This window comes from Tenrec ecaudatus, chromosome 14 (assembly GCF_050624435.1).
Source record: "Tenrec ecaudatus isolate mTenEca1 chromosome 14, mTenEca1.hap1, whole genome shotgun sequence".
Taxonomy (NCBI): Eukaryota; Metazoa; Chordata; class Mammalia; order Afrosoricida; family Tenrecidae; genus Tenrec; species Tenrec ecaudatus.
Window position 1 is genome coordinate 12635389 of NC_134543.1, and position 23970 is coordinate 12659358.

A 23970-nucleotide genomic window follows, 5' to 3' on the forward strand; every position below is an offset into this window, starting at 1 on the left:
GAGAGTTACTGCCCCTCTGGGAAAAGCAAGGAGAGTCCTGGTGCTGTAGTGATTACCTGCTGGGCCGCAATCCTCAGGGTCAGCAGTTGGAAGCCCCCAGCAGGCAGCGCACCAGGAGAAGGACTGAGCTTTCTACTCCTGTCAGCAGTTAGGGTCTTGGAAACCCATGGGGGGAGTGGCAGGGGGGGTGGCACACTACGAGTCAGCACGGACTCGATGGCAGTGAGTTTAGAGGCAAAGTAAGGTGTATTTTCAAAGCCCAGGGTGTTGGGGCTACACATATTTTTGTTGCCCTCCTCGGCCCATGTCAGCAGGTGTCTGGCTTGGGGGCCGGTAAGTGCATGGTAGCAGGGCCAACAGGACTTCCCCAAAGCTGGACTTTCTCAGTGCTTCCAAAGATTCTCCCAGGGCAAGGCTGGGGGCTAGGGCATGAGTGGGAATGGTGGTGGGGGTCGGGGAGTGGGTGCATGAGGGTCAGCTCTTTCCTGAGGAACAATAGTGAGCGAGGCATTGGCCAAGCGGGCTGAGGTCCCCAAGGCTAGATGGACAGGCTCTCGATGGTCAAGACACTTGGCTGCAGTGCCTGGCTGCCCCTCAGCCTTCACCCCCATAACCCAGGCTGTTTACCTGGCATCCGCGACAGCGTCCAGGGCAGACCATGGCCACGTGCCTGGCTCACTTCGACCCAGCAGGGGCAGGGGACCATGGTTGGCCTGGCAGAAGCTGTCAAAAGCTGCCTCCAGGGACCTGTGCAGGACCACCACGCTGGCTGGTTGGGGCCCTGGGTTTGGCAAGAGAAAAGGGCAAAACACAGTCAGTGCCTTCTCCGCACACATCTTACTCCCCTATGCAGCGTGATAAATGCAGAAACGCACAGACAGGGAGAATGCAGCCGGAACGAACACACCCACCTACCCCGGAAACAGACACACCCAGGTGACTTGAGCTGTCCGTGGACTTGGGGTCCTGGGATCACACACTACGCGTCTGTAGAGCTGATCTGTTTGTGAGAGTCGTCCATCGCAGATCTCATCAAGAGCGGATCCCTGTTCACCGCGTGACTGTTACATGGGTGCTTGCCCCACCATTGGCTTCACGGTAGGGCTATACCCAAGGACGCTGCCCAAACATTTGAGCCCCTGCATTTTGGGGGCACACACGTGTGCATTTCTTTGGGCATGTATGTATACATAGGGTCGCAGAGGATTGCCATGTACGCAGTCAGCTCCAGAAGCTCCTGCCTCTCGCTTTCCACAGGGGTTGTGCCAACTTACACACTCACCACCAGTGTCTGAGTGTATTGGTAGTTTGCTTGGGAAGGCGCCTTGGTGATGTGGTGCTTACGTGTTGGGCTGCTAACTGCAAGGTCAGCAGTTCCAAACCACCAGCCGCTCTGCTGGAGGAACGATGGGGTTTTCAAGGGCGTAAAAAGTGACAGTCTCAGACTCTCAGGGTCAGTCCTCCCCTGTCCTCTCCTGTGTTCTGAGTGGGAATCCGCCCGATGGCAGGGCGTTTAGTTTGGGTGTTGATACGTGGCATTGTCTGTCTTTTTTCGCTGTTGCCATTTCGTGTTGCATCGCCTTGTGGTTTTAATGAAAGTGCTTGGCTCCCCTGCCAATGCTCCATCCAACGGCACACTGCATCGGGTACCTGCTGCACGAGACCTGTGTGAAGTGTTGAGAAGCAAGGAGGTCACTTTGAAGACCCAGGTGCTCCTGACTCAAGCCAGGGTATTTCCAGTTGCTCCCTGTACCCGTGAAAGGCAGGCACTGAATAGGGAGGACTGAAGAGGAGCCGGTGCACTGGAACGAGAGCTGGCAGAGAAGACTGAAAATACGACGGACCGCCCAAAGAACAACGCATCTGCGTGGAAAGAGGCACAGCCAGGATGCTCCTCAGACGCAAACCTGGTGAGACTCAGTCTCAGGTATTTTGGAGAGACCAGGCCCTAGAGAAGGACAACACACTTGGTTGAGTGAGGGGCAGTGAAAGGGAGGAAGGCCCTCAGGGAGGTGGACGGACCCTTGGCCGCAGCAATGGCATCAGGACTGACAGCAGCTGTGAGGAGGCCCGGGCCCGGGCAGTGCTTCCTTCTGCTAGATGTCAGTCGGTCTGAGTCAGAACCACCTGTCTGGAAGGCCCCTCACGCCCATGCCCCAACGAGCAGTGGCAGAGAACGCCTTTCCAGATATATTAACCACTTATTTTGGGGAATGGCAAAAGGTTGGCCGCTCACACCCACCAGCCACTTCACGTAGATGAGACAGGCCAACTGGTCTGTAAAGATTGCCCGTTGCCATTGAGTCAATTCCGGCTCACGGCAGCCCTATAGGAAGAGGGAGAGCCGCTCATGGGGCTTCCACGCCTGTCATCTCTGTAGGAGCAGCCACCACATCCTCCTTTGTGGGACATCTGGGAGGCTTGAACCACCAGCCGTCTGGTCAGCCGCCAAGAGCTTGCATACAGTGGCACCAGGGCCCCTTCCTTAGAGGGAAACAGACCTGGTTCCAATCCCGATTCGGCCTCTCGCCACCTCGGGGGTCTTTGCCTTGCTCAGCCTGTTTTCCCATCTGTACAGTAGCCTTAACGACAGAACCTGCTGCAAAGGGGACACAGTGGCGTCGCGGACGTGATGTATCTAACACACGGGTGTTTAAGAGACAGTGCTGAAATCCTACTTGTGTTTGAATGTTCGTCTTTGAGCGTTTCTCCGCATTCTAGAATTTCTACAACAAATGTACATAGTTTTATTAATTGGAGGGAAAAAAACAAACAAGTTGTGTACTTAAAATAAAGGGGGGGGGGATTGCTTGTTTCCTTTAAAAAGAATATTCCGAGGACAACAGAATCATGTCCATCATTGACATGCGGCTGTCTCTTCCAGCATTCATGTTGTTGGCTGCTATTTACTGCCAGCTTCCTAGTTCACATACATCCTCCTTATTCTGTGTCCAGCTCTCACACGCATAAGAGGTCACTGAAAATGCCACGGCTTGAGTCCGGCACATCTTAGTCCTCAAAGCAACACCCTTGCCTCTTAACCCCTTAAAGAGGTCTTGTGCAGCAGAGTGACCCCATGCGACGCGTCATTCGTGCTCTTGATTCGCTGTTTCGGTGAGCACTGGTTGTGGACTCAAGCAAGACAAAGTCCTTGACAAGGTCCACCTTGTCTCCATTGATCATGATGTGACCTATTGATCCAGTTGCAAGGATTTGGGTCTTCTTGACACTGAGTCCTAATCCCTACTGAGGGCCACAATCTTTGATCTTCGTCAGCAAGTGCTTCAGGTCCTGCTCACGGTCAGCAAGCGAGGTTGTGTCATTGGCATCCTGCAGGTTGTTCATACGCCTCCCTCCCAGCCTGATGCCTCAGTCTTCTTCACAGCACCCAGCTTCTCGGATGATTCGCCCAGCAAACCTTGGCATGTCCGTGCCAGGGAAGAGCCCTGGAAGTGCCTGGACTGCCCAAGGGCAGCCAGAACGCTCCCCTGAAACAAGGGTGACCGGACTTCATCTCATCTACTTTGGACATGTGGTCGAGAGAGCCCAGTCCCTGGAGGAGGACACCGTGCTTGGCAAAGAAGATGGGCAGCGGACAAGATGAAGGCCCTCAACGAGACGCATCGACACAGCAGCTGCCCCGAGGGGCTCACGGGTCAGGATGGTGGTGAGGATGGCACAGAACTGGGCAGTGTTTTGTTGTGTTGCACACAGGGCCGCCACGAGTCAGAATCAGCTGGAGTGCTCATAACAACAACAATATGTACTGAGCCCCCATCGTTTCTCAGGCTCTCTATGCTAAGTCCTGTAAACACGCCACCACGGGGCTCAGAAAGGTCCAGTGGCTCTCCCCAGGCTGCACAGCGTTGAGTGGCCTAGCCGAGGTCCACATCTGAGACTGATGAGCCCTGGATGCTTCTCATGTCGCCATTGCACCACACCAACTGGACTGGGGTGCTTGGTCTTCCTTGGGTGGGTCTACCACCACGTCTCACCCCTCCTCTCTGGACCGTGTCGGATGAAGTTGGTACTACTGACTGCCAGGCGGCTCATATGCTCACCAGCGGGGCCTGGAATTCACGATCTCAACCCTGTGGTACCTACAGACGACCCGGAAACAGACCTTCAAAATGAGGACACCTTCTTCCTTCCCCCTAATACACAGAGCTGAAAGTGACCCGCATGTGCCGAGCCAGCCCAGCGTGGCTCCCAGAACACTCTGCAGGGAAGCGGATACCGTGAACCAGGAAGGCAGGAGGGGCTCCGTTTCTTCGCTGCGGGTCACGGGAACATGCCCGAGTCGGCTACCTGAGCGGCAGGGCAGGGATTAAGGTCTCTGAGGCTGACCAATATGTTCCCGCTGGTTTAGCTGACCCTCCCGGGGCCCCAGGGGCTCCCATCTGACGTGAAGACAAATGTAGAGCGTCTCTGAGAGCTTTCCACTGAGAAGCCTGGGTTTCTGTTGGTTCGTTCAACTTAGTGACCAGAAGGTAAAAACACCTTTTAATATTTCAGATCTAATCTAAGGAGTCCCTGGGTAGTGGTGGAGTGGTTACATGTTGGGCTGCTAACTGCAAGGCCAGCACTTTGAAACCACTGGCCGCGGTGCAGGAGAAAGACAAGGCCTTCTAGTCCCACAAAGAGGTAAAGTTCCAGAACCCCCAGGGACACGTCTACACTGCCCTATAGGGTTGCGATGAGTTGGCACCGACCCAATGGCATTGAATTTGGCTTTGAGTTTGGGTGATGCCAAAGGAGTCTTGGTGACCCTGTGGGTTAAGTCTTGGGCTGCTGGCCACCAGGATGACAGTTCAAATCTACCAGCCGCTCCAAGGAGGAGAGAAAGAGATAGATAGATAGATAGATAGATAGATAGATAGATAGATAGATAGATAGAGAAAAACCTGAAGACACCGCTCTGCTTGGTTGTATAGGACCACTGAGGGTCAGCATCAACTCCTGGCAGTGAGTCTGAGTTTTTGGGGGGACACGCATGGCCAGTGTGCTCATTGGTTACCCCAAGGTTGGAGTTTGAGCATCTATAAGGCCTGGTGCTCTACTTTGGAAAAACCAGCCATGGAAAACCCGCACAGTTCTACTCTGACATCCATGAGGTTGCTACAGTTGCTGTGTTTAAATCCCATGTCAAGCCCCCTAAACACAGGCCTGAACTGCAATTGTCCAGCCATTGGGCAAACTGAGCCTCTCTCCCCACTGAGCATTCAAAGCCATTGGCTGGGGTAGACAGAGCTCCTACGTTGGCCAGGCACCATACTTGTGTTAGCTCAATCCTCCCCGACAGCTCCACTGGGAGGTGTCCATGGCTACTTTCCTGGTCAAGCTGAGGACCCCGAGGCTGAGAGGGGGTGCACAATTCCCCATGGGAGCACAGCTAGCCCAGAACAAAGCCGGATCCGTATCCATCCAGGCTGCCTGACTCTGTCTGGGGTTTAAGCCCTTGGCCACTTCACTCTATGACTTCTTGGAGGTTTTAGCAAACAGACATGAAGGGAATCTGCTCATCCCAGGATCCCCTCTGGGCCAAGCAGCACGTTCACTGCAGCCTGTTCAGAAGCTGCAGACTTGTGGCAGACTCTGCGGACTGGCTAACCCCTCAACCATTTCTAGTCCCCTGCCTTGAAACTAGGGCTTGAATCCACAGTGGTTTGATTTCAGAATCCATGTTAGATGATCCGCGGTTGGTCCAGAAGAGGCCAGTTGGCACAAATCCACAACATGATGGCACCGGCACCGCTGATGCATCACTGTGGTTATGTATTGGCACACAATACTTATCGATCATTACAAAGCTGGCAGAGATCAAAAGAGAGTCCACCTGGGGTTAATCTACTGTGAGTTGAAGATAAACATGAGCCCATGGTAAACTATTACTGAGGCAGTTTCCTATGAGCCAAGCCTCTCCACTGATGCTCGCCTTGGCCAGGTGACTCGATTCGATCAGCAGCTGGGGGCATTGTTGTTCGTTGCCATTGTGTCGGCGGCTCTGACTCACAGCTACCGGATGTACAACCGAGCAGACCACGGCCTGGTTCTCCGCCATCCTCACTTGGTCCTTACGGTGAGCCCATCGTTGCAGTCTCTGTGTCAACCCATCTCGTTGAGAGCCCTCTTCTTGTTTCCTGCCCCTCTGTTTCACCGAGCATGATGACCCTCTCCAGAGACTGGTCTCTCTTGACAACATGGTCAAAGTTCGTGAGATGAAGTCCCACTATCCGTGCCCCTTAAAGGGGCAATGTGGCGTACCTCTTCCAAGACAGGTTTGAGGATTCTTCCGGCGGTCTAGGGCACGCCAGCGTTCTTCTCCAGCAACCACAATTCAATGCATCGACTCTTCTTCAGTCCTCTTTATTCCACGTCCAACCTTCCCCTGCGTTGGACACCATCGAAAAGACCGTATTTTCCCACTACAGTGCTTTCCTCTGTTTCCCACTTTTGCATTCCAATCACCAATCATGAACCGTGCGTCTTGATGACACGTTTGGGCAACCTCAGACTGCAGGCATCGGCAGCATTCTTCAATGTCTGCATCTCTTGCTTTAGTGGTTGGTGTGCAAATTTGCACCATAGTATGCGGATAGATACTGTGCTTTCAGACGGCACTGGACTTCAAGACAGATCTTAAAGCACTCTTTTTGATCATGAATGTGGCACAAACCATATCATTTTCTTTATTTTTCTCTAACAAGGGAGAACTTTATTGATGTGGCTCAGTAGACCGAGAGCCTCGACCTTGGGGAGGACCCCACCTATATAGTTGCGGGGCCCTTGGGGCATTTTCAAGAAGGGTGGAGGGAGATGTGCAGGGTTGGGATCGGCTGATTCAAACTGGGAAGGGGCATGGGAGTAAGTAAACAGTAAACAGTTCACAGAAACACTAAGTATTAGCTCTATGGTTTTAGCACTGACCCTATGGCTTTGTTCTGTCCTAGACTTGAGGTAGCAGCGGGATGTTCATTAAAACAAGAGCATGAGATTGGGGTGGGCTGTGTGTTCTCGCTCTGGAATGGAGTTTCTTGTCTCAATCCCGCCTTGGAGCCTCTGGAACACAGTCCGTTGGAGCCTCACTATCTGCCGACTCTTGCAGCAGTGGGTGATATTGGATGTAGAACACCTGTGCCATCTCCTATTGACTGACAGCTATCTCACTGGTAGGGTATAAAGCTCTGGTCATTGGAGGAAGGAGGCAGGGGAGGATCAGCCAAACCTTGAACAGGAAATAGGATTCCTCCTACGGGGTTCTGAATCCTTCAGAGGAGGGGAACCATTCTCCCCAAAGGCTCTGGGGATGCTGCCTGGTTCGTGTTTACACAGGGACACGGGCAACTTTCTGCATGTTCTTCATGATACTTTCAACCGCCTGACCCTTCGTCTATTTTTATGCAACACTAGGTAAGAGCAAACTTCCCACATAACCCCCCTTCTGCTGCTTGTAGACAGTCCTGGGCTAGCTTGTTCTGAGAGATGGTAGTACCCAGTTCACAGTCCTCTGCCTTAACCCGTCTAGTGCCCCATAGCCCCAGCGCAGAGAGCCCCACGATGATGTTGCTCATGTTTCGGGCTGCGCGAGGACCAGCTAGCTCCCGGTTTGTGGCCGGGCCGGGCATGATGTCTTAGTTGTTGGGCTGGTATGGAGTCTCCAGAGGCTGGCTGGGCGCGGATGGGTTGGCTCAAACTTGAGGTAAACCCGCTAGCATGCTCAGCAGACAGTCTCCCCCTGGGGAAGAGGGCCCCTCACAGCACCCGAAGCTTCTGTGGGCAGTAGCAGCATCTTCACCAGTCCTTCAAGCACAGAGAAGAGGTCAATGCTCCAGACACGTTTCTGGAGATGCTCTGGAGGGGTACTCAACACCAAGCGGGTTGTAACAAAGGAAGGAAGTTCATTGTAGGGGTACCACGTGGCTCCGTGGATTCCTGTCCAAACTCTGAGCCTGATTTCCTGATTCAAAAGTGGCCAGTACTGGTCCATTTCAACATCCCAACGCCTAGATTGTTGCTCTGTTCCTTTTGGATGACTTCCAAGTTTCCTAGATTCATATTGCTTTTCCCCCCTTCTCATTTTGAATTGCACCCCATCAGTAAAGGAAGGCCCTGAAGGCGTTGCTCCCACAGGCTTGACTCCATTCGTGTCTGACAGCCAACTCTGCTTTGAGAAGGCAGTTCCTCCTCACCTTCGGGGCTGAGGGGCTCTGCCTCTGCACCCTCTCTGACCACGTTCTGCTTCTGTTTGTCAGGCCCTCAGCACCTGACGGTGTTTTGATGCTATCCATAAGGCTTTCAGGGGCGGATTCCTCTGCCTGTGCTTAGTCTGGGAGCCCTGCTGAGACCTGCTCACTTTGGGTGGCTCTGCTGGAGTGTAACACGCCAGTGACATACATGGCTTCCAGCTTCCTGGCAAACTGGGGCAGCAGTGTCATATAAGCAAAGGCTTGATAAATACTTGAACATTCAACTTTGACCTCCTGGAATACGCTCTTAGAACCCTGGGTGAACGCCTAAGGAAGTTTGGCGACCGCTGTTGGAGAGGCAACACGGAAAGAGAGGTGCTAGGGCAATCCCAGCTGTTCCCACGATCCCAGTGAACATCCCAGACATGTGAGTAAAGAAGGCAGCATGGCTGTTCTAACCCCAAAAGATACCACATGGAGCAGAAGAATCGCCCGGCAAAGCCCAGCCTCGAATTCTGAGACATCTCGGCAGGAGCCACTGAGTTGAGAGGGTGCGTTGCTTTGCAGCAGTCCCCCTGCTGATCTGTAAATAGCAGCAGAGGTCAGACATATCAATAAACTAAAGGAAGACTGTATTGTTCTAGTACTTTAAACACTAGTGTGGTTTTCCCTTGGACACGTCCATCATAACTGGAGAAAGAAAAAACAAAACAACCCTTGTGAAATGTTCCTGTGTGTTAGGTCAGTGACGGAACGTTCTGTTTCTCTTATAGGACCTTTGAGAGAGGTACGCATCTCTCCTAAGAGCCAGTAGGATAGGCAGGGTCATCTGGAGAGAAAGGAGGCCAGTGTGGGCTAAGGGGATTTGACTTGAACCCAAATCACACTGGAGTGCAGTGTGATCTACCGCCAATTTTCCTAGGAAGGAAAATCCCTTTTATTAGCTGAAGCTTGACACACAGCCCCTGCTTCAAACACGAGCTCGTCTCAAAGATGGAACTGTGGGCTCAGGAGGATACTGAGCCAAGTGGCTGAGGATCCCAGGAGAAGACAAAGGACAGGTGTTCACTCAGAATGCAGCGAACTGTAGGTAACCAAAAAACCTGATCCACATCACTGTCCTTGGGCCCACCTGACTCATCGCGGGGGGCCTAGGGGATAATTGGCCAGAGCTGCCCCTGTGGTTTTCCGAGACGGTGACTCGTGATGGGAGTAGACAGCCTTGTGTTTCTCCCCCCAGAGAGGCTGGCGGCTTAGAACTGCCGACTTTAAGATTAGCACCCCAAAGCATAACCCACCTGGGCTCCGACCGCAGGTAACAGAAGTTTCGAGAACAATGGTGCCAAACAAGCTTGGCAGTTCCTCTACGGAGCTGAGGCGACCAAGCAGAGCCGGCCGGTGCCAGGCTGGTCTGCTAAGCTCCTCGTGCATGCAGTCTGCCCCACGGTGCAATTTCTCCTGGGAAGCAGCAACCAGCCCTAATCATGCTACTGGTCTCTGTCTCTCATGCTGAAACTGGAAAAACAAAATACAAGCAAACTCACTGACACCGAGTCCATGCTGACTCGTAGTGACTCTTAGGACAGGGCAGGACTGCCGTGGTGAGTTTCTGAGACTGTGAGTCTTCATGGGGGCAAAAAGTCCCACCTTCCTCCCCTGGAGTGGCTGCCAGTTGTTCTGAACTGCTGGCCTTGCAGTCAGCAGTCCAATGCTTAACCCACTGGGCCACCAGGGCCCCGCAGAAGCGAGGAGTCTTGAGAATTCCTGGATGATCCAGCTGTTCTGTCCCGGAGATTCTTTTAATTAATTTCAGGTGAAAAAATATATATAGGAAACACACGCCCATTTAACATTTTCTACACGAACAATTCAACAACCCTGGTTGTGGCCTTCCCAGGGGGTGGCCATTCTCCAGTTCCCTGCCTGTCTTGTTTTATGGCCATTAACCGAGACTCTGGAGGGAGCGGTTTCCTTATCACACAACGTCACTCACCCCGGGTCATGCCGGACAGGTTTCTGATGCTGGGTTGGCTTCGTCGAATGCAGCTCCTTATGACAGAGGGGAGGAGCCCGGACCTCAGGTGGGACACGAGGCTCATCACACACCTGCACTGGGCTCGAGAGTCTGAGTAGGGGGAGAAGGGTGGGAGACCAATTAGAAATCCCAGTTTCCCCAAAGGCGCAAGTTTCCAGGCTGCCCTAGCCCCAACTTTGAGCATGAAGGTGGGGATGGGGTGGGGGCAACTAGCCCAATAAGCAAGGCAAGCAGAGGCTAACCTGTGCTTTCTGACTCATCTGTGGTGAGCAATTTCACATGGGGTTTCACCAGTCTTTGACATGGTGGGAAACATGTGAAACTGTTTGGTACAGATGAGTGTGTAAGCACAAGTCAGCCTGTGCTTATCTGGCTGAGAACGGACTCCATCCGGGTCAGGGGTTATAACTCTGAAAGTGCCTTTGGTTCTGTTCAGGAAGGGGCTGGGAAGTGGGGAGCGGGGTGTTGGCCAGACCTCGAAGCAGATCTTTGATGTGTGGTGAAAAAAAAAGATAAAGTAAAATTGTTCACTACAGATTAGTAAGTAAGCACACATCCTCTGGTGCTTCCCTTGCTTATTGGTATATCCGACACTGGGGGTGTCTCTCGAGCAGGTTTCTGTCATCTAGTGGTCACCAGGGCCTAAACCTGCGCCGGGCACAGACGTGGGAGCTCCCTAAATGCTTGCGGAGTGATTGGCTGTCTGCATGGTCAAGGGCAGGCTCCACAGTGAGGGTTGCGGACATCTCTTTTCCTCTAAAGAGACGAACCCAATGGAAATCCAAACACGCGGGGCCCCATCCCCCCTTGTGTGTCTTCAACGCTAAGCTCACGGCTAAAAAGCGTGTCGGACCATTCTGATGAAGACTGAGAGAGCGAGCAAAACCTCTGATGGAACCAGCAATGAGGAGCACATCATCCTGGACGGAGAGCGGTACATCCCAAGCCCTCACTGCATGCATGCACTGCTCGGAGGAGAGGGAGCCACCAGCCCTGCTGGGCTGGCCTGCGCTGGGCTGGACTGGGCCCTGAGGCTTGAGACCACTGCCTTGGTAGGTCCAGCCCATCCTTGCCAGCTAGGCTGGGAGGCCTGCCTGGACAAGCAGCGGAGGCACCATGAAGGTCCTGATTGTCTGTGGTCTTCGGAGCCACTGCTGTGGGCTTAGCGCCTCGGCCTGGCAAAGGTCGCCCAGAGAACCGTGCCACAGCTGCACTGGGGACAGCAGCCAGACCCCTTTAATCATTGGCCTTGCTTCCCAAGCAGGTCTTCCCACGCACCTTCTAGGCTCTGCCCCTCGTTCCTACTCCTAAGGCAGCAGGTGCAAGCAGGGGCACGGCTTGGCTGACAAACGGAAGCCAGAAGATTGTTTTGGTTTAAGTTTGGCTTAATGTATTGCTTTGGTTTAATGAGGAAGCTTCATGAAGGTCGTGGAAAAATGGAACTCAAAGGTGATGGAAATTCTTTTGGAAGTCCTCTGGTACATACTGGATGACTTGTCTTTTATTTTTATTTCATTCATTCATTCATTCATTCATTCACTCATTCAAATACGATGTGAGTGGCATGTAGGTGGGTGCTTTTCTGGCAGGAGAGGAATGAGTGCAGGCAGGTGGGTCCCTGGGAAATGCTGGGTGTGTTTGTCCAGTCATCTGAATGTCACCACAGTGCATGCTGGGAGGGAGAGAAGGCTGAGAGCCCACACCTTACAGACCTGCTCCCCTGGAGGGCAGAGGTCAAAGGCAGGCACACCCAATGTTATTGCTCTTCTCAGATTGGCATTCTTCATGCACTGAAGGCCCACGGCTGGCCTGTGTCGAGCAAGCCTTTGGGCGCCATTTCCCCAACAGCGAATGTACTCGCTTTGCACCTCTGTGTCACGTGCCGGCCACTCTCACAATATTCCCAACTTTCTCATAATGTTAAATTGAACACTAGTCTACAGGCTAGGGTTGACAGAACATTTATATGCTGGGAACGCAAAGCACTTGTGTGACCGGCTTTACTTTCATGTTGGATTGATTGCAGTGGCCTGAAGCTGAACTCCAATATCTGTGAGGTGGGTCTCTAGGCAGAAGGACATGCTCATTGGCTTCGACCTGAGAATTGACCTAAATATAAGTCGAACCAGAGAATTCCTACTCACAAAGCACATGGAGCCTCCCGCCCCCCTGTGTGGAGCACCACACGCATCACCCAGGAATTCCCAGCTCTACAGTCAGGGCAGTGTGAACCCCAGCACACATGAGGGCTCTGAGGCCAGGGAGGTCAAAGAAGGAGCCTCGAGTGCCATAACCAGTAAGGAGTCAACCTTCAATCCAAAAGGTTTGATATTGCTCTCTGTCTGTCTATCCATCCCTTACTACTTCCCTCCATCTGTCTATCCCTCCATCAATCCGTCCCCCTCCATCCATTGGTCCCTCTAGTCCTCTATCATCCACCCATCTATCCCCAAACCATCCATCCATCAATCCATCCATCCATCCATCCATCCATCCATCCATCCATCCATCCATCCATCCATCCATCCAATTCTGTGATGTTAACAGGAAGCACAGCTCAAAATGTCTTAGAAACAACATTCTCCTACCCTGCCCACACACATATACACATACAAGGAGCCCTGGTGGTGTCGTGGAGGTGCATTGGGCTGCTACCTCAAGGCCAGCAGTTCAAAACCAGCATCTGCTCTGCAGGAGAAAGACAAAGCTTTCTATTCCACTAAAGAGTTGCAGTCTTGGAAACGCACAGGAGCAATTCTTCCCTGTCCTGTAGGGTCGCTATGAGTTGGAATCGACTGGATGGCAGTTTGGATTTGGTTTGGAAATGCACACCCCACCCCTAACACACACAGGTGACTCTTGGTCCAGGACCTCTTAAGCCCATACGTTTCTTCAGGCTTACCATCAGGGTGTCCATGAACTTAATACCATCCAGCTGACCCTAGAGCAGTGGCTTTCACCCTTCTAATGCTGCGACATCACGTTGTGGTGAACCCCCAACCATAACATTATTTTCGTGGCTACTTCTTAACTGTAATTTTGCTGCTGTTATGAATCGGGTGACCCCTGTGAAAGGGTCATTCAACCCCCAAAGGGGTCACAACCCACAGGTTGAGAACTGCTGCCCTAGAGGATAGAGTAGGAATGACTCATATGCTTTCTTAGGCTGCCAGGTTGGTACATCTTTCTCCCTCGGAACAGCTGGGGGATTTGAACCGCCAACCTTTCAGTCACTATCCAAGGACTCAACCACTGCACTATCCAGGCTCCTTTCTTTTCTCGTTAGAGATGAACAAATGCTCAAAACCACAAATACCTTCCCTAACATTAACGCCACCAGAGAGGGAGCCGTGGGCAACACAGACTGCTCAGCGGGATCTGCCTTAAATCCTAGTGTAAGAATAGCTCACCTATGTCTGCCTGGGTGGCTGACACTCCATCACAAGGCCCTTCCTCTGCTTAGTTGACTTCTAGGAGGGGTGTAGGCATGTGCCAGTGGGAGAGCGAGTATCCCGAGCCCAGGGCAGCCCTGTCTGCAGCAGAAACGACCCAGAAAGCAGCCCCATGAAGGTTGATTAGATACACTCAGAAGTGCTTAAGTAGAGGAGCAGCCAACTGAACAACGGTATGTCCATACCAACGGAATACTACATAGCTCTGAAAAAGAATAAGCGTCTCCATATGCCCTCTTCTGAAACCAGCTCCCAGAGATGTGAAGTCCGCAAGGCTACTGCGGAGTCCTGTGTCAGTCAAGGCACTCCCCAGTCCGTCTCAGGAAGGAAGAAGTGCCTGTTGGGAGTGGCGACTGCAGGGAGGGAAGGTAGGAAGCTGGGGTCTAGGTGGACACGCTGGCTTCCACCCTGCGTTCTATGAGAATGGCACCCTCCACAGGTGTGCCAGGGATGGTCCTGGTGGCAGAGAGATGCTCTGCTGTTGATCTTTTCTGTACCTTCTGAGTTGTACCAAAGACCCCTGAACTCACTGCCATGGAGTCAATGCTGACTCACAGTGACCCTGGGGGACAGGCGATCACTGTTGCCCTTGTGAGTTTCTGAGACTCGCTGTTTATGGGAGTAGAAAGCCCTGTCTCCCTCCTCATCTGAGTTGTACAACATGCCTTACATCACACTACAAAACCAGGAATTTGATTTTGAAACAGCAGGAAACAAAGAAAGCAAACCAGCTGCCATCGAGTCGATTCTGACTCCTGGGACCCCAGATGGCAAGGAAGGCTAAACCAGGTTCCGTTTAAAGAAATCACACATTAAAATATCTCATTCCTTAGAGTTCCAAAGATTTAAGTCCTTCATGATTCCCATATCCATTCCTACCCTGACAAAGGCACCAAGAACAAAACTAGCATCCAGGCAAAAATGCCCCCTTATCCATCCATCCATCCATCCATCCATCCATCCATCCATCCATCCATCCATCCATCCAGTCATCCAGCCATCCAGCCATCTTCCCTCCATTCAACAGGCAGCCTGATAGAGAGGACACAGATTCAGAGGCAGGCCTCCTGGGTTCTACACCCAGCTCTGCAGCGTAGCAGGGTGACATTCTCTCCTCTGCACCTGTTTTCGCATCGGGAGAACAGGGTTCACAGTAGAACGACTGTCAAGCTGCGCTGAAGGATTAGATTTGTGGACACAAGTCCGTTCCATCGACTGATCCCTGGTGCAGTCAGCCTCCACCCTAAACCCAAAGATGTGACGCCTGTGTTTATTACCATGGTGGATACAACAGTCACACCCACCCTTACATGGGGATTATGGTCCCAGGAGATAGACGTTAAATGCCGAAATAGCACTGCGTCTGTCTTCTGGGAAGAGATAAAGAGGGACGTAATTAACCACAGCTGACTACTGATGAGACAACCTTGCTTGCTGAAAGTGAGGAGGACTTGAGGCACCTGCTGACGAAGATCAAGGATTGTAGCCCTCAGAGTGGATTACAGAGAAGACCCACATTCTCACAACCAGACAAACAGGTCACATCATGGTAAATGGAGAAAAGGGCGAAGTTGTCCGGGGTTTCATCTTGCTCAGATCTGCAATCAACGCTCCCAGGAGCAGCAGTCAAGAGATCAAATGACGCGTTGCATTGGGCCAACCTGCTGCGCAGACCCCTTTTAAAGTGGCGACAAGCCAAGAAGGCACTCTGAGGACTCGGGTGCTCCTGACATAATCCATGGGGTTTGCAGTCCCCTCATCCGCACCTGAGTGGTGGGCACTGAGCGGGGAAAGCTGCAGAGGAAGGCATGCAGTCGCACCGCGGTGCTGGCAAAGAAAACCGACGGACCGTCTTGTAGGAAACACAGTCCGAATGGTGAGACTCCTTACATACTGGGGACACGTTGCCTGTCAAGAGACAGCCTCTGGAACAAGGACTTCATGCTCGGTCATGTCAAAAGGCGGTGAGAAAGAAGACTCTCAGTGTGCTGGACTCTAGATCCACACTGTGGCTGCAACAGTGGGCTCCGACGTAACAGCAAGGTGACGCTGGCGTGGGATGGGGCGGTTAGTCTCATCACATTTGGACGTAAGGTCGCATCGCACTGAGCCAGACCAAGCCAATAGCACCTAGCAACCACGCTCCTGATGGCACCGCACGTTGAACTGGGGGCAGAGAAGGGGCTGCGTCTCGCGGAAGAGGAGGGGTCAGACCAGCAGAAGTTGAGGAGGAAGCAGGCACCCTGGGACCAGTAAGGCAGGGTGACCTGTGGAGGGAGCACAGGAGGAAAGGGGGGAGAGACAGGAAGGAGGCTCAGCTCGTCTCAGGCACAGGCACTTGGATGGTGACGGTTTACAGCAGCGGAGTAACTGGACAAGACTTGTCTTCCACAGAGACGTCTTTGGCAGCAGGTGGGGGTGGCTGTATGGCAGGGAAGGAGGGGCCCTGGCAGACCACGGAGGAGGCTGGGTCTCATAAGGGAGCGTTTAGAAAGCCTCCCTTCCAGAAAGACTCTCACGGCGAAGGTTGTCAAGGTTGTTGTGAGTTCGTGACCCACAGGTTGAGAACACTGCCTTAACTGAAGGTGAGAGTTGGACAGTGGAAGGGAGGCTGCAGAGGGATCGGTGCATGGGAACGGCAGCGCTGGCAAAGATGGTCGAAAGTACCGTGGACGGACAGAAGAACAAACAGATCTGTCTTGGAAGAAGCACCATCAGAACACTCCTCCGAAGCAAGGCTGGCGAGACTTTGTCTCACTGTTTTGAACATCTTATCCAGGGAGGCCAGTCCCTGAAGACCACATACCTGGGAAAGCAGAGGGACAGCGAAAAAGACGGAGACCCTGGGCAAGCTGGATCGACCCTTTGGCTGCTGCCATGGGCTGGACCATAACAAGGGTGGTGCAGGACCGGGCAGAGTTGGACTCCGTGACACACAGGGTCGCGATGCGTCAGAACTGGCTTCATGGCACCCAACACCACCAACAGGGGAGGCTGCCTCCCCCGGATGTGTGCCCTGCAAGTCCAGCCAATCCTCAGCAGCTCGGATGTCCCCACGCAGCAAGGCCAACGCAGAGGGGACGAAAGCCACCAGGTAGCACACGGGGAAGGGTAGCCACGCTCTCTTCCAGTTGCAGGGGGACAGGGCTTTGTCGGACTCAGTCAGGCTGCGTAGGCACAGTGCCCGCCACCCCATCATGTCCACCTCTGGGGACAAGCAGAGCAAGCGGACCACACGAAGGAGACAGAGGTGAAGCAGCCAAGGGAGCAGGTCAGAAGCCACGTGGCTTGGCAGACAAGGGAAATGAGGGATTCAAGGAAGACCGTGTGGTCCATGATGGTCAAGGACCAGCAATCTTCCACCGGACGTAATGGCCCACCCTCTCTCTCCCGACAGCCACAGCGCAACCCGCACCACCAACACACACACAGCAGGCCTTGCTCACACAAGGGCTGGTGCTGAGGGCCTTGAAGGACGTACACACACACACACACACACACACACACACACACACGCCATTTTCTCAAAGTTCCCACTTTGGTGAAGACCACATTCCCCACGACAGTGAACAATTCCCAGAAGGACACACGCTCCATTCCTGGCTTCTGCGCCCCACCCCCATTTCTTCCCCGGAGCCCAGCGGTGAGATGGTGGAAGGGCGGAGTAAGTCAGTGAGCAGACTTTGTCTCCACTCGTCACTTCTCTGGTGGGAGTTGCTACGTGTTTGCCAAGAGGGTGGCTGGTGGCAGCCTAAACACAACTGCAGATTTGTAAAATCGTCCTTACTGTGTGTAAGAAGGCATCCTAACTATAAACATCTCATTAGAAAAACCATTCCCGCTGCAAGACCAGAGACGACAGACAGGGGAAGGCCTGTGGCTATAATTAACTCACAGCAAGCCCGCTGCCCTGAGTCCATGCCACATTATAGTGACCCTCCAGGCCGGGTAGAACTGCCCTGCAGGGTTTCTGAAAGGGCATCTCTTTATGGAAGCAGACCCCCACACCATTCCTCTGTGATTCGGCTAGTGAATCTGAGCCATTCACCTCTCAGTGAGCAGCGGGGTGCTTTAACCACTGCACCCCGAGATCCCCTGACGTCATGAGGACTGTTGTGGGTGGGGGCCATCCCTCTGGTTCCCCCTCATAGCAACCTCGTGTACATCAGAGGGAAGCACCATGTGCTCTGAGCCCCCCACACGATGACTCTTATGTATGCGCCCACTGTGGCCGCCATGGTGCCCGTGCGTCTCCACAAGGGCCCTCCTCTCTTTGGCTGTCCCTCTACTTGACCCGGCATGCTGTCCTCCTCCAGAGACTGGTCTCTGCTGACCACCTGTCCCAATGCGTGAGACGAAGTCCTGCTGGGCTCACGTCTAAGGAAGACCTGGCTGTGCTTCTTCCAGGCAGATTAGCTTGTTCTTCTGGAAGCCTGTGGTCCTTTCAGTATTTCCCCCACCATCAGAATTCACATGCACCCATGCTTCTGTGGTTTTCCATACGGGGTCCCGTTTTCATGAGGCCACTGAAAATCCCATGGCCCAACAATGAGAGTAGAGATACCAGGAGGATTAGGGGAGGGTGTGGCAAGAAAGGGGGAATAGGTCACAAGGATCCATCTAGAACCCCCTCCCAGGGGGACAAACAACAGAAAAGTGGGTGAAGGGCAACGGAGGATGATGTAAAATATGAAAATAATACTCTATAACTTATCAAGGGTTCATGAGGGAGGGTGGGCGGGGGGTGAAGGGGGAAGGGATGGGGAGCTGATATCAGGGACTCAAGTGGGAAGAGAATGCTTTGAAAATGATGATGGCAGCATATGTGCAAATGTGCTTGACACACTGGATGAATGTATGGGTCGTGATAAGCGATGTAAGAGCCCCCAATAAAAGTATTTAATAATAAAAATTGCGTTTAAGTTAACTAAAATATTTTAGAGTTTTAATAAAAATATTTTTAAAATTTTTAAAAAATAAAAACATTCCCATGGCTAGGCTGCAGGTACGTTAGCCCTCAAAGCAGTATCCATGTTCTTCGCACTTTAAAGAAGTCTTGAGCTGCAGGCCTACCCTTTGATTTCTCGACCACAGTCAAGATTCGTTAGTATAATTAAGTCAAGATAATTAGTAGCTATTTCATAGGTCAGACCCAGGTGTTTGTGGTAAACAAGGGGTGGTTGGCAGAGCTGTCAATCAAATCGTGGCCCTCTCTCCTTCCGCTTCCTGAACAACCGGGTCCTAAGCCAGGAGATGGGACCGAGGCAGGTGGGAGGAGCCGTAGGGGGAGGAAGGGCTCTCAGGTAGATGCCAGAGGCGCAGTGGGATGAGGAAGGCCTCCCCAGAGAAGGTGGCCTGCCCAGTGATGTCACAACCAGGCAAGGATAAGGAGGGGTTCTGGAGGGGAGAGGCCACTGGGCATGTGGGGGCAGAGCTTGATCAGGGCGAGGTTGTCTGTAGGGGCAGGGAGGGCGGGGATGTTCCCCATCCTGGCCACATTCAAAGATGAACCAAAGAAGTAAATCCATTAAGGCTCAGAGAACCCGGGGCTCCTGGAGAATGCAAACTGTTAACGTGCTCTGTTGGGAACTGAAAGGTGAAAGGTTCAGGTTCACCCAGAAGTGCCTTGTGATCTGCTTCCCCCAAATGTGAGCCCTTGAGCCCTACGGAGCGTTGTTCTGCGCGGACACATATTCGGTCACCAGGAGTCTGATTCAAGTGGACAGCAACCAGTTCTGGTAAGAGACCGCGCGCAGCTGCCGGGGAAGGGCGTTAGGGCGCTGGGAAGGAAGGGGATCAGGAACAAACCCGTGCTTCTGGAAGGAACCTCACGTCGCGCTGTGCATGCCTGGTTTCCAATACAGGGAAGTGGATGTGAAGCAAACACGGAGCCCAGTGTGCGTGGGGCAGGAGAGGGGGCAGATAGTTCGGCAGCTCTACCTGGGGGCAGCAGCACATCTCCAGGAGCAGCGAGCTAATGCCCTGATCCTAGGTACCATTTCCCATGAAAATAAATCAAGACTCCTTGTAGAAATGGCTGATTCTGGGGCTGGGGTTAGGACACACTGAGATGCTCCTGGAATATCTTGTTATGCCAGGAGTGGGACATGTTCAAAGAGCAATAGGGACCTATGGAAAGGACAGATCGAAGGGGTCATCACTAATAATGGCAACAGATCTATGCAAACATTGGTCAGGTCCCTAAGCCCATGTAGGATGTAAAGAAGGCACCGAAAGCTTGATGAACAATGGGACATTGACACCATTTTGACACACGGCCCATTAAAAAGATGCTGTTGATGCCAGCACACGGCGACCCTGGAGGACAGGGAACTGCCCGCCCCCCCCTCCCCCCCGGTTTCTGGACTGTAAATCAGAAGCAGATTGCCTCGTCTTTCTCCCAAAGAGCAGACAGTGGGTTCTAACCGCCGACCTTACAGTTAGCAGCCAAGCACTGTAACCGTTGTCTTTCCAGAGCCCCTGGCCTCCCATAAAACGTGGATTACTGACAGCATAAGAGCGCCTTACAATGGAGAAGGCTGGTAGACAGCGCCTTAGTCAGGGACCGATGTGAACCTCAGTCGGCTGTTCAGGGACAGAGCTACGTCGGAGCCTGAGCAGGAGGTGAGAAGAGAAATGTGGCATCACCGCTCTGGTGCCCTGGCCAAGGATGCACGACCTGCCTGTGACCACAGGGAAACACGCCCCCCCCAAAAAACTCAGTGCCACTGCGTCCCTTCCCCAACTGGTGATAGTGACAGTAACAGGCAACCTCATCTTGCTCCTACAGAGCGGCTGGTGGGCTTGAACCAAGAACCTTGTGGTTACGAAGCCGACAGCACCACCACGTTGAGGGACAGTCGACGAAGGTGCGGCAGGGTCGTGTCAGAACCAGTGAGAAAGGGCCACTGTCCTTTCCACAACCATCTTGGTGAACCAACAGAAACAGATACAAAAAACAACACACTGACCCAGAGAAACAGGCCATTTCTTACACCCAAAGAAGCACAATAGATGGTCATAAAGAAGTAATCAATGCATAATACCAGCGGACCTTTCTGAAGAGGAAGAGGCATTACTAGGAAAGGAATTCAGGAGACTGGCTCTCAGGTGAGGTGGTGTAGTGGTTATGCACTGGGCTGCGATCCCCATGGTCGGCAGTCCAGAACCACCAGCAGCTCTGCGGGAGAGACTGGGTGAAGTCAACCGTGTCTCCGCCACGGAAGCCAGGGAAAGGCTGGTCCACTGCCAGCGGATTAAGTGCAAAGCGTGATTCTGAACTAGCCCCTCTTGCGATGGAAGACACTGACTGCAGAAACCCGAGCCCCGTCTACGGACTTGGCAGCAGTGGTGCCTCCATGTCGGTTTCCTGGTTGTGTTGTGACTCGGCGAGACAAGAGTGTCCTTGTCTGTCCTTCTCTGGAAATAGAAGAACATATCGGGAGACGATGGAGCATGGGACATCGGGGCAGCTGATGCTCAATTAGGTCCAGGGGGCAGGGCGGAGGGGGGAGGATTTTTATTTCCTGAACTGCAATTTTCCTTTCCCTTGGTGGTAGCTTCAAAGGGGAGGGGAGGGGTGATGATGGGCAGACTACAGAAAAATGATATTGGGATTAGTAAAAGACATTCCCATTAAATGAAGGTTTGGTTTCAAGTTGTCGGTGTGCCAGGTGAGGCCAATGGGCATCTTGAGTGACCCATCAGGCATTCTCCCTCTCAGGGCGGCAACCCCAGCTGCAGGGGCCGGCGCTCGGTTCTCCTAGGGGAGAGCACGCTTTCCACAGCCAAACATGGGATTTATGATTCTGGCAGAACTTGGGACTCGCTCCGTCTGCCCAGCACGACAGAAAAATGCCCATTTGTCAAGAATTACAGAATGCTTGAGAGCCTCATGCTTCAAAGTCAATCGGCTTTTTATTACTTCGCCAAATAAAGCTGCCAACCAAGTGGCCCAGCCCCAAGGTATGAGTCCGCTCTCGGCAAGGAAGACAGGGCCCTTCTGTTTCATGGTGTGCACACACGTGTTTGCTTATTGAACCCGGCTCTGAGATCGCATTCCTGTAACTTCAAAACAGACACCCCGGCTCCAGATGTGGGCTCCGCTCTCAAGGCCGCCCTTGCGGTTCATGGCCACAGGCTGGTGCGGACTCAACTGTCAATGCTGAGTCGCGTGGTTCCAGGGATAAGCCTCAGGAGTAGGTCAGACAGTTGCTTTAAGGGGGTCTAGCTCCCTTTACAACCAATGGCAGTGCCCACGAGGCTGTTTCAAGGTCGGCATGAGCACGCTCGGCTGGACAGGCCAAAGTCCCCGGCCTTTCCTCGCAAGGAATGGGTTGTCTGGAGGTGCTGAGGAGAAGACAGGCTGACCTCAGCAACAGATAGTGGCTCTAACTCAGGAGCTGCAGGCTTGATGTCTGTTTGCAAACAGCAGATGCGCTTACGTACACATTTCTCTAGTATCTCTCACTGCGAGTCTTTCCTCATCTGCAGAAGAAAGATCGGGGGGGTGAGTTTGACTTTTGGTTTGGATAGCTAAATTGTTTAGAGTTGACGGTGATAGCGGTAGTTAATTCCTTTACGTTACTCTTTGGGGGTATGTGTGTGTGTGTGTGTGTGTGTGTGTACCTTTAGCTATGAGCAAACTTAACTCTCCGTTGGTCGGTCCTTGGAATTCCTGCTCTTAGAACCATCCATCCATCAGCACAGAATTGTGCGTGCCCTGCCCAGAAGGCGTCCATGCAACAGGCGAATGATGGAGACAAAAGTAGCTTACGTACAGAAGCAGGTATTCACGGGATAGGTAGGGTCACACACTCCTTTTAAACAGAATGCACGTATGCTAGGCCCAATAAGATAAGTAGACTCAAAAGGGTGTGTGGGTATATCGGTGACCTTCCAGAAGACACGTACGTGGTAGACTTACATCCAAATCAAACTTGAGCTAAGCTACCTCCGACTGGGTTCCTTGATCCCCCATGCACTCATTGCCATAGACATGAAAGGACAAATAGTGCATGATCCCACTTGAAACGCTTGCTGTGTCCTTGCAGAGGGGCCCTGTGTCCTGGGGGGGGGAAAGGGGGGTAGTCCAAATTAAATTTGTTTTATATAAACTCACTGCCATCAAGTCAGTTCTGACTTACAGCGAGCCTAGAGGTCAGGGCGGAACTGCCCCTGTGGGTTTCCGGGGCTGTAACTCTTCACGGGAGTAGAAAGCCTCATCTTTCTTCCTCAGAGGGGCTGGTGGTTTCAAACTGCACCCCAACGGGTACCCCACTACGCCACCAGGGATCCATGTTTTATGCAGAGATTCTTAAGTCTTAAACAGGTCCCAAGACAAAGATGAATTGTCCAGATGGGGGAGACCGTCCGCATGAGGCCACAGGGCATCCCCAGGTTTCACAGCCATGAGAGAAAGTGTGAGAAAAAGAGGAACTGTCATAACCCCTCGACGCAGTTCATCACAGATGCTGGCAGGACTATGGAGGTGGGGAGCAGAGGTGGGGGGTCACGGGGGCACACAGTGACTAGGATATGCCTCCTGTTCCACAATAGGAGAGTTTACGAGATTGGTTGGTTCAGGGGCCTTTGACCATCCAGGTCAGGGTGCGGCTATGACCCAGAAGCCCTAGTCCCACAATTTCCCTCAAGGGCATCCCAGGCAATTCCCCGAGGGTGAGACCGCCCCTCCCTGGGCTGGCCTGGGGAGCCATAGCTGAGACACCTGACCTGGTCAGCGGTCAGAAAGAAGTTGAATGGAGACTCAGATGGCTTTAGGGCGCTCCCTGTACGCTGCAGTCTCCTGCAGACACAGTGCTCAGAGCGTGGACGGTGATACAACTGTCCGTGGGCGCATGGCTGTGTTGGACGAGAGTCATTCTCTCAGAGTAAATCCCCCAGGGGGACTTTGAGGGAAGGCGTGGACGGTGATACAACTGTCCGCGGGCGCATGGCTGTGTTGGACGAGAGTCATTCTCTCAGAGTAAATCCCCCAGGGGGACTTTGAGGGAAGGTCCCCCTGGGTGCCCCTCAGGAGAATAGTGTGAGTTGTTTCCCCCCAAAAGTTTGGGTGGATGGATGACTCTGGAACACATCATGGTGGGCGACATCAGCCAGACACAAAAGGACAAAACCTGCGTGATCCCACTCAAAATGCAACATCTATAGTGCAGACGGAAGTACAGGACCAGAAGGGAGAAAAGAGGCCGCCAGGAGGCTGAGGGGTGGAGGAGGTGGGGCGAGATGGGGTAATGGGTCCAGTCTCTATCTTGAGTGACGGGAACGTAATTACAAC

General features: G+C 52.9%; 1 protein-coding gene across 2 annotated transcripts in view; it reads right to left on the reverse strand.

Moving 5' to 3' along the window:
- DGLUCY (D-glutamate cyclase) overlaps window positions 1–23970 on the reverse strand; it is a 103081-nt gene that overhangs the window by 50965 nt on the left and 28146 nt on the right. For both annotated transcript variants that reach the window (XM_075530778.1, XM_075530779.1), the window contains exons 2-3: window positions 10180–10311; window positions 628–781 (exon numbers count right to left, since the gene is read on the reverse strand). In XM_075530778.1, the coding sequence (XP_075386893.1) occupies window positions 628–781; window positions 10180–10285 (260 nt within the window). In that variant the 5' untranslated portion in view covers window positions 10286–10311. The remainder of the gene's footprint in view (window positions 1–627; window positions 782–10179; window positions 10312–23970) is intronic.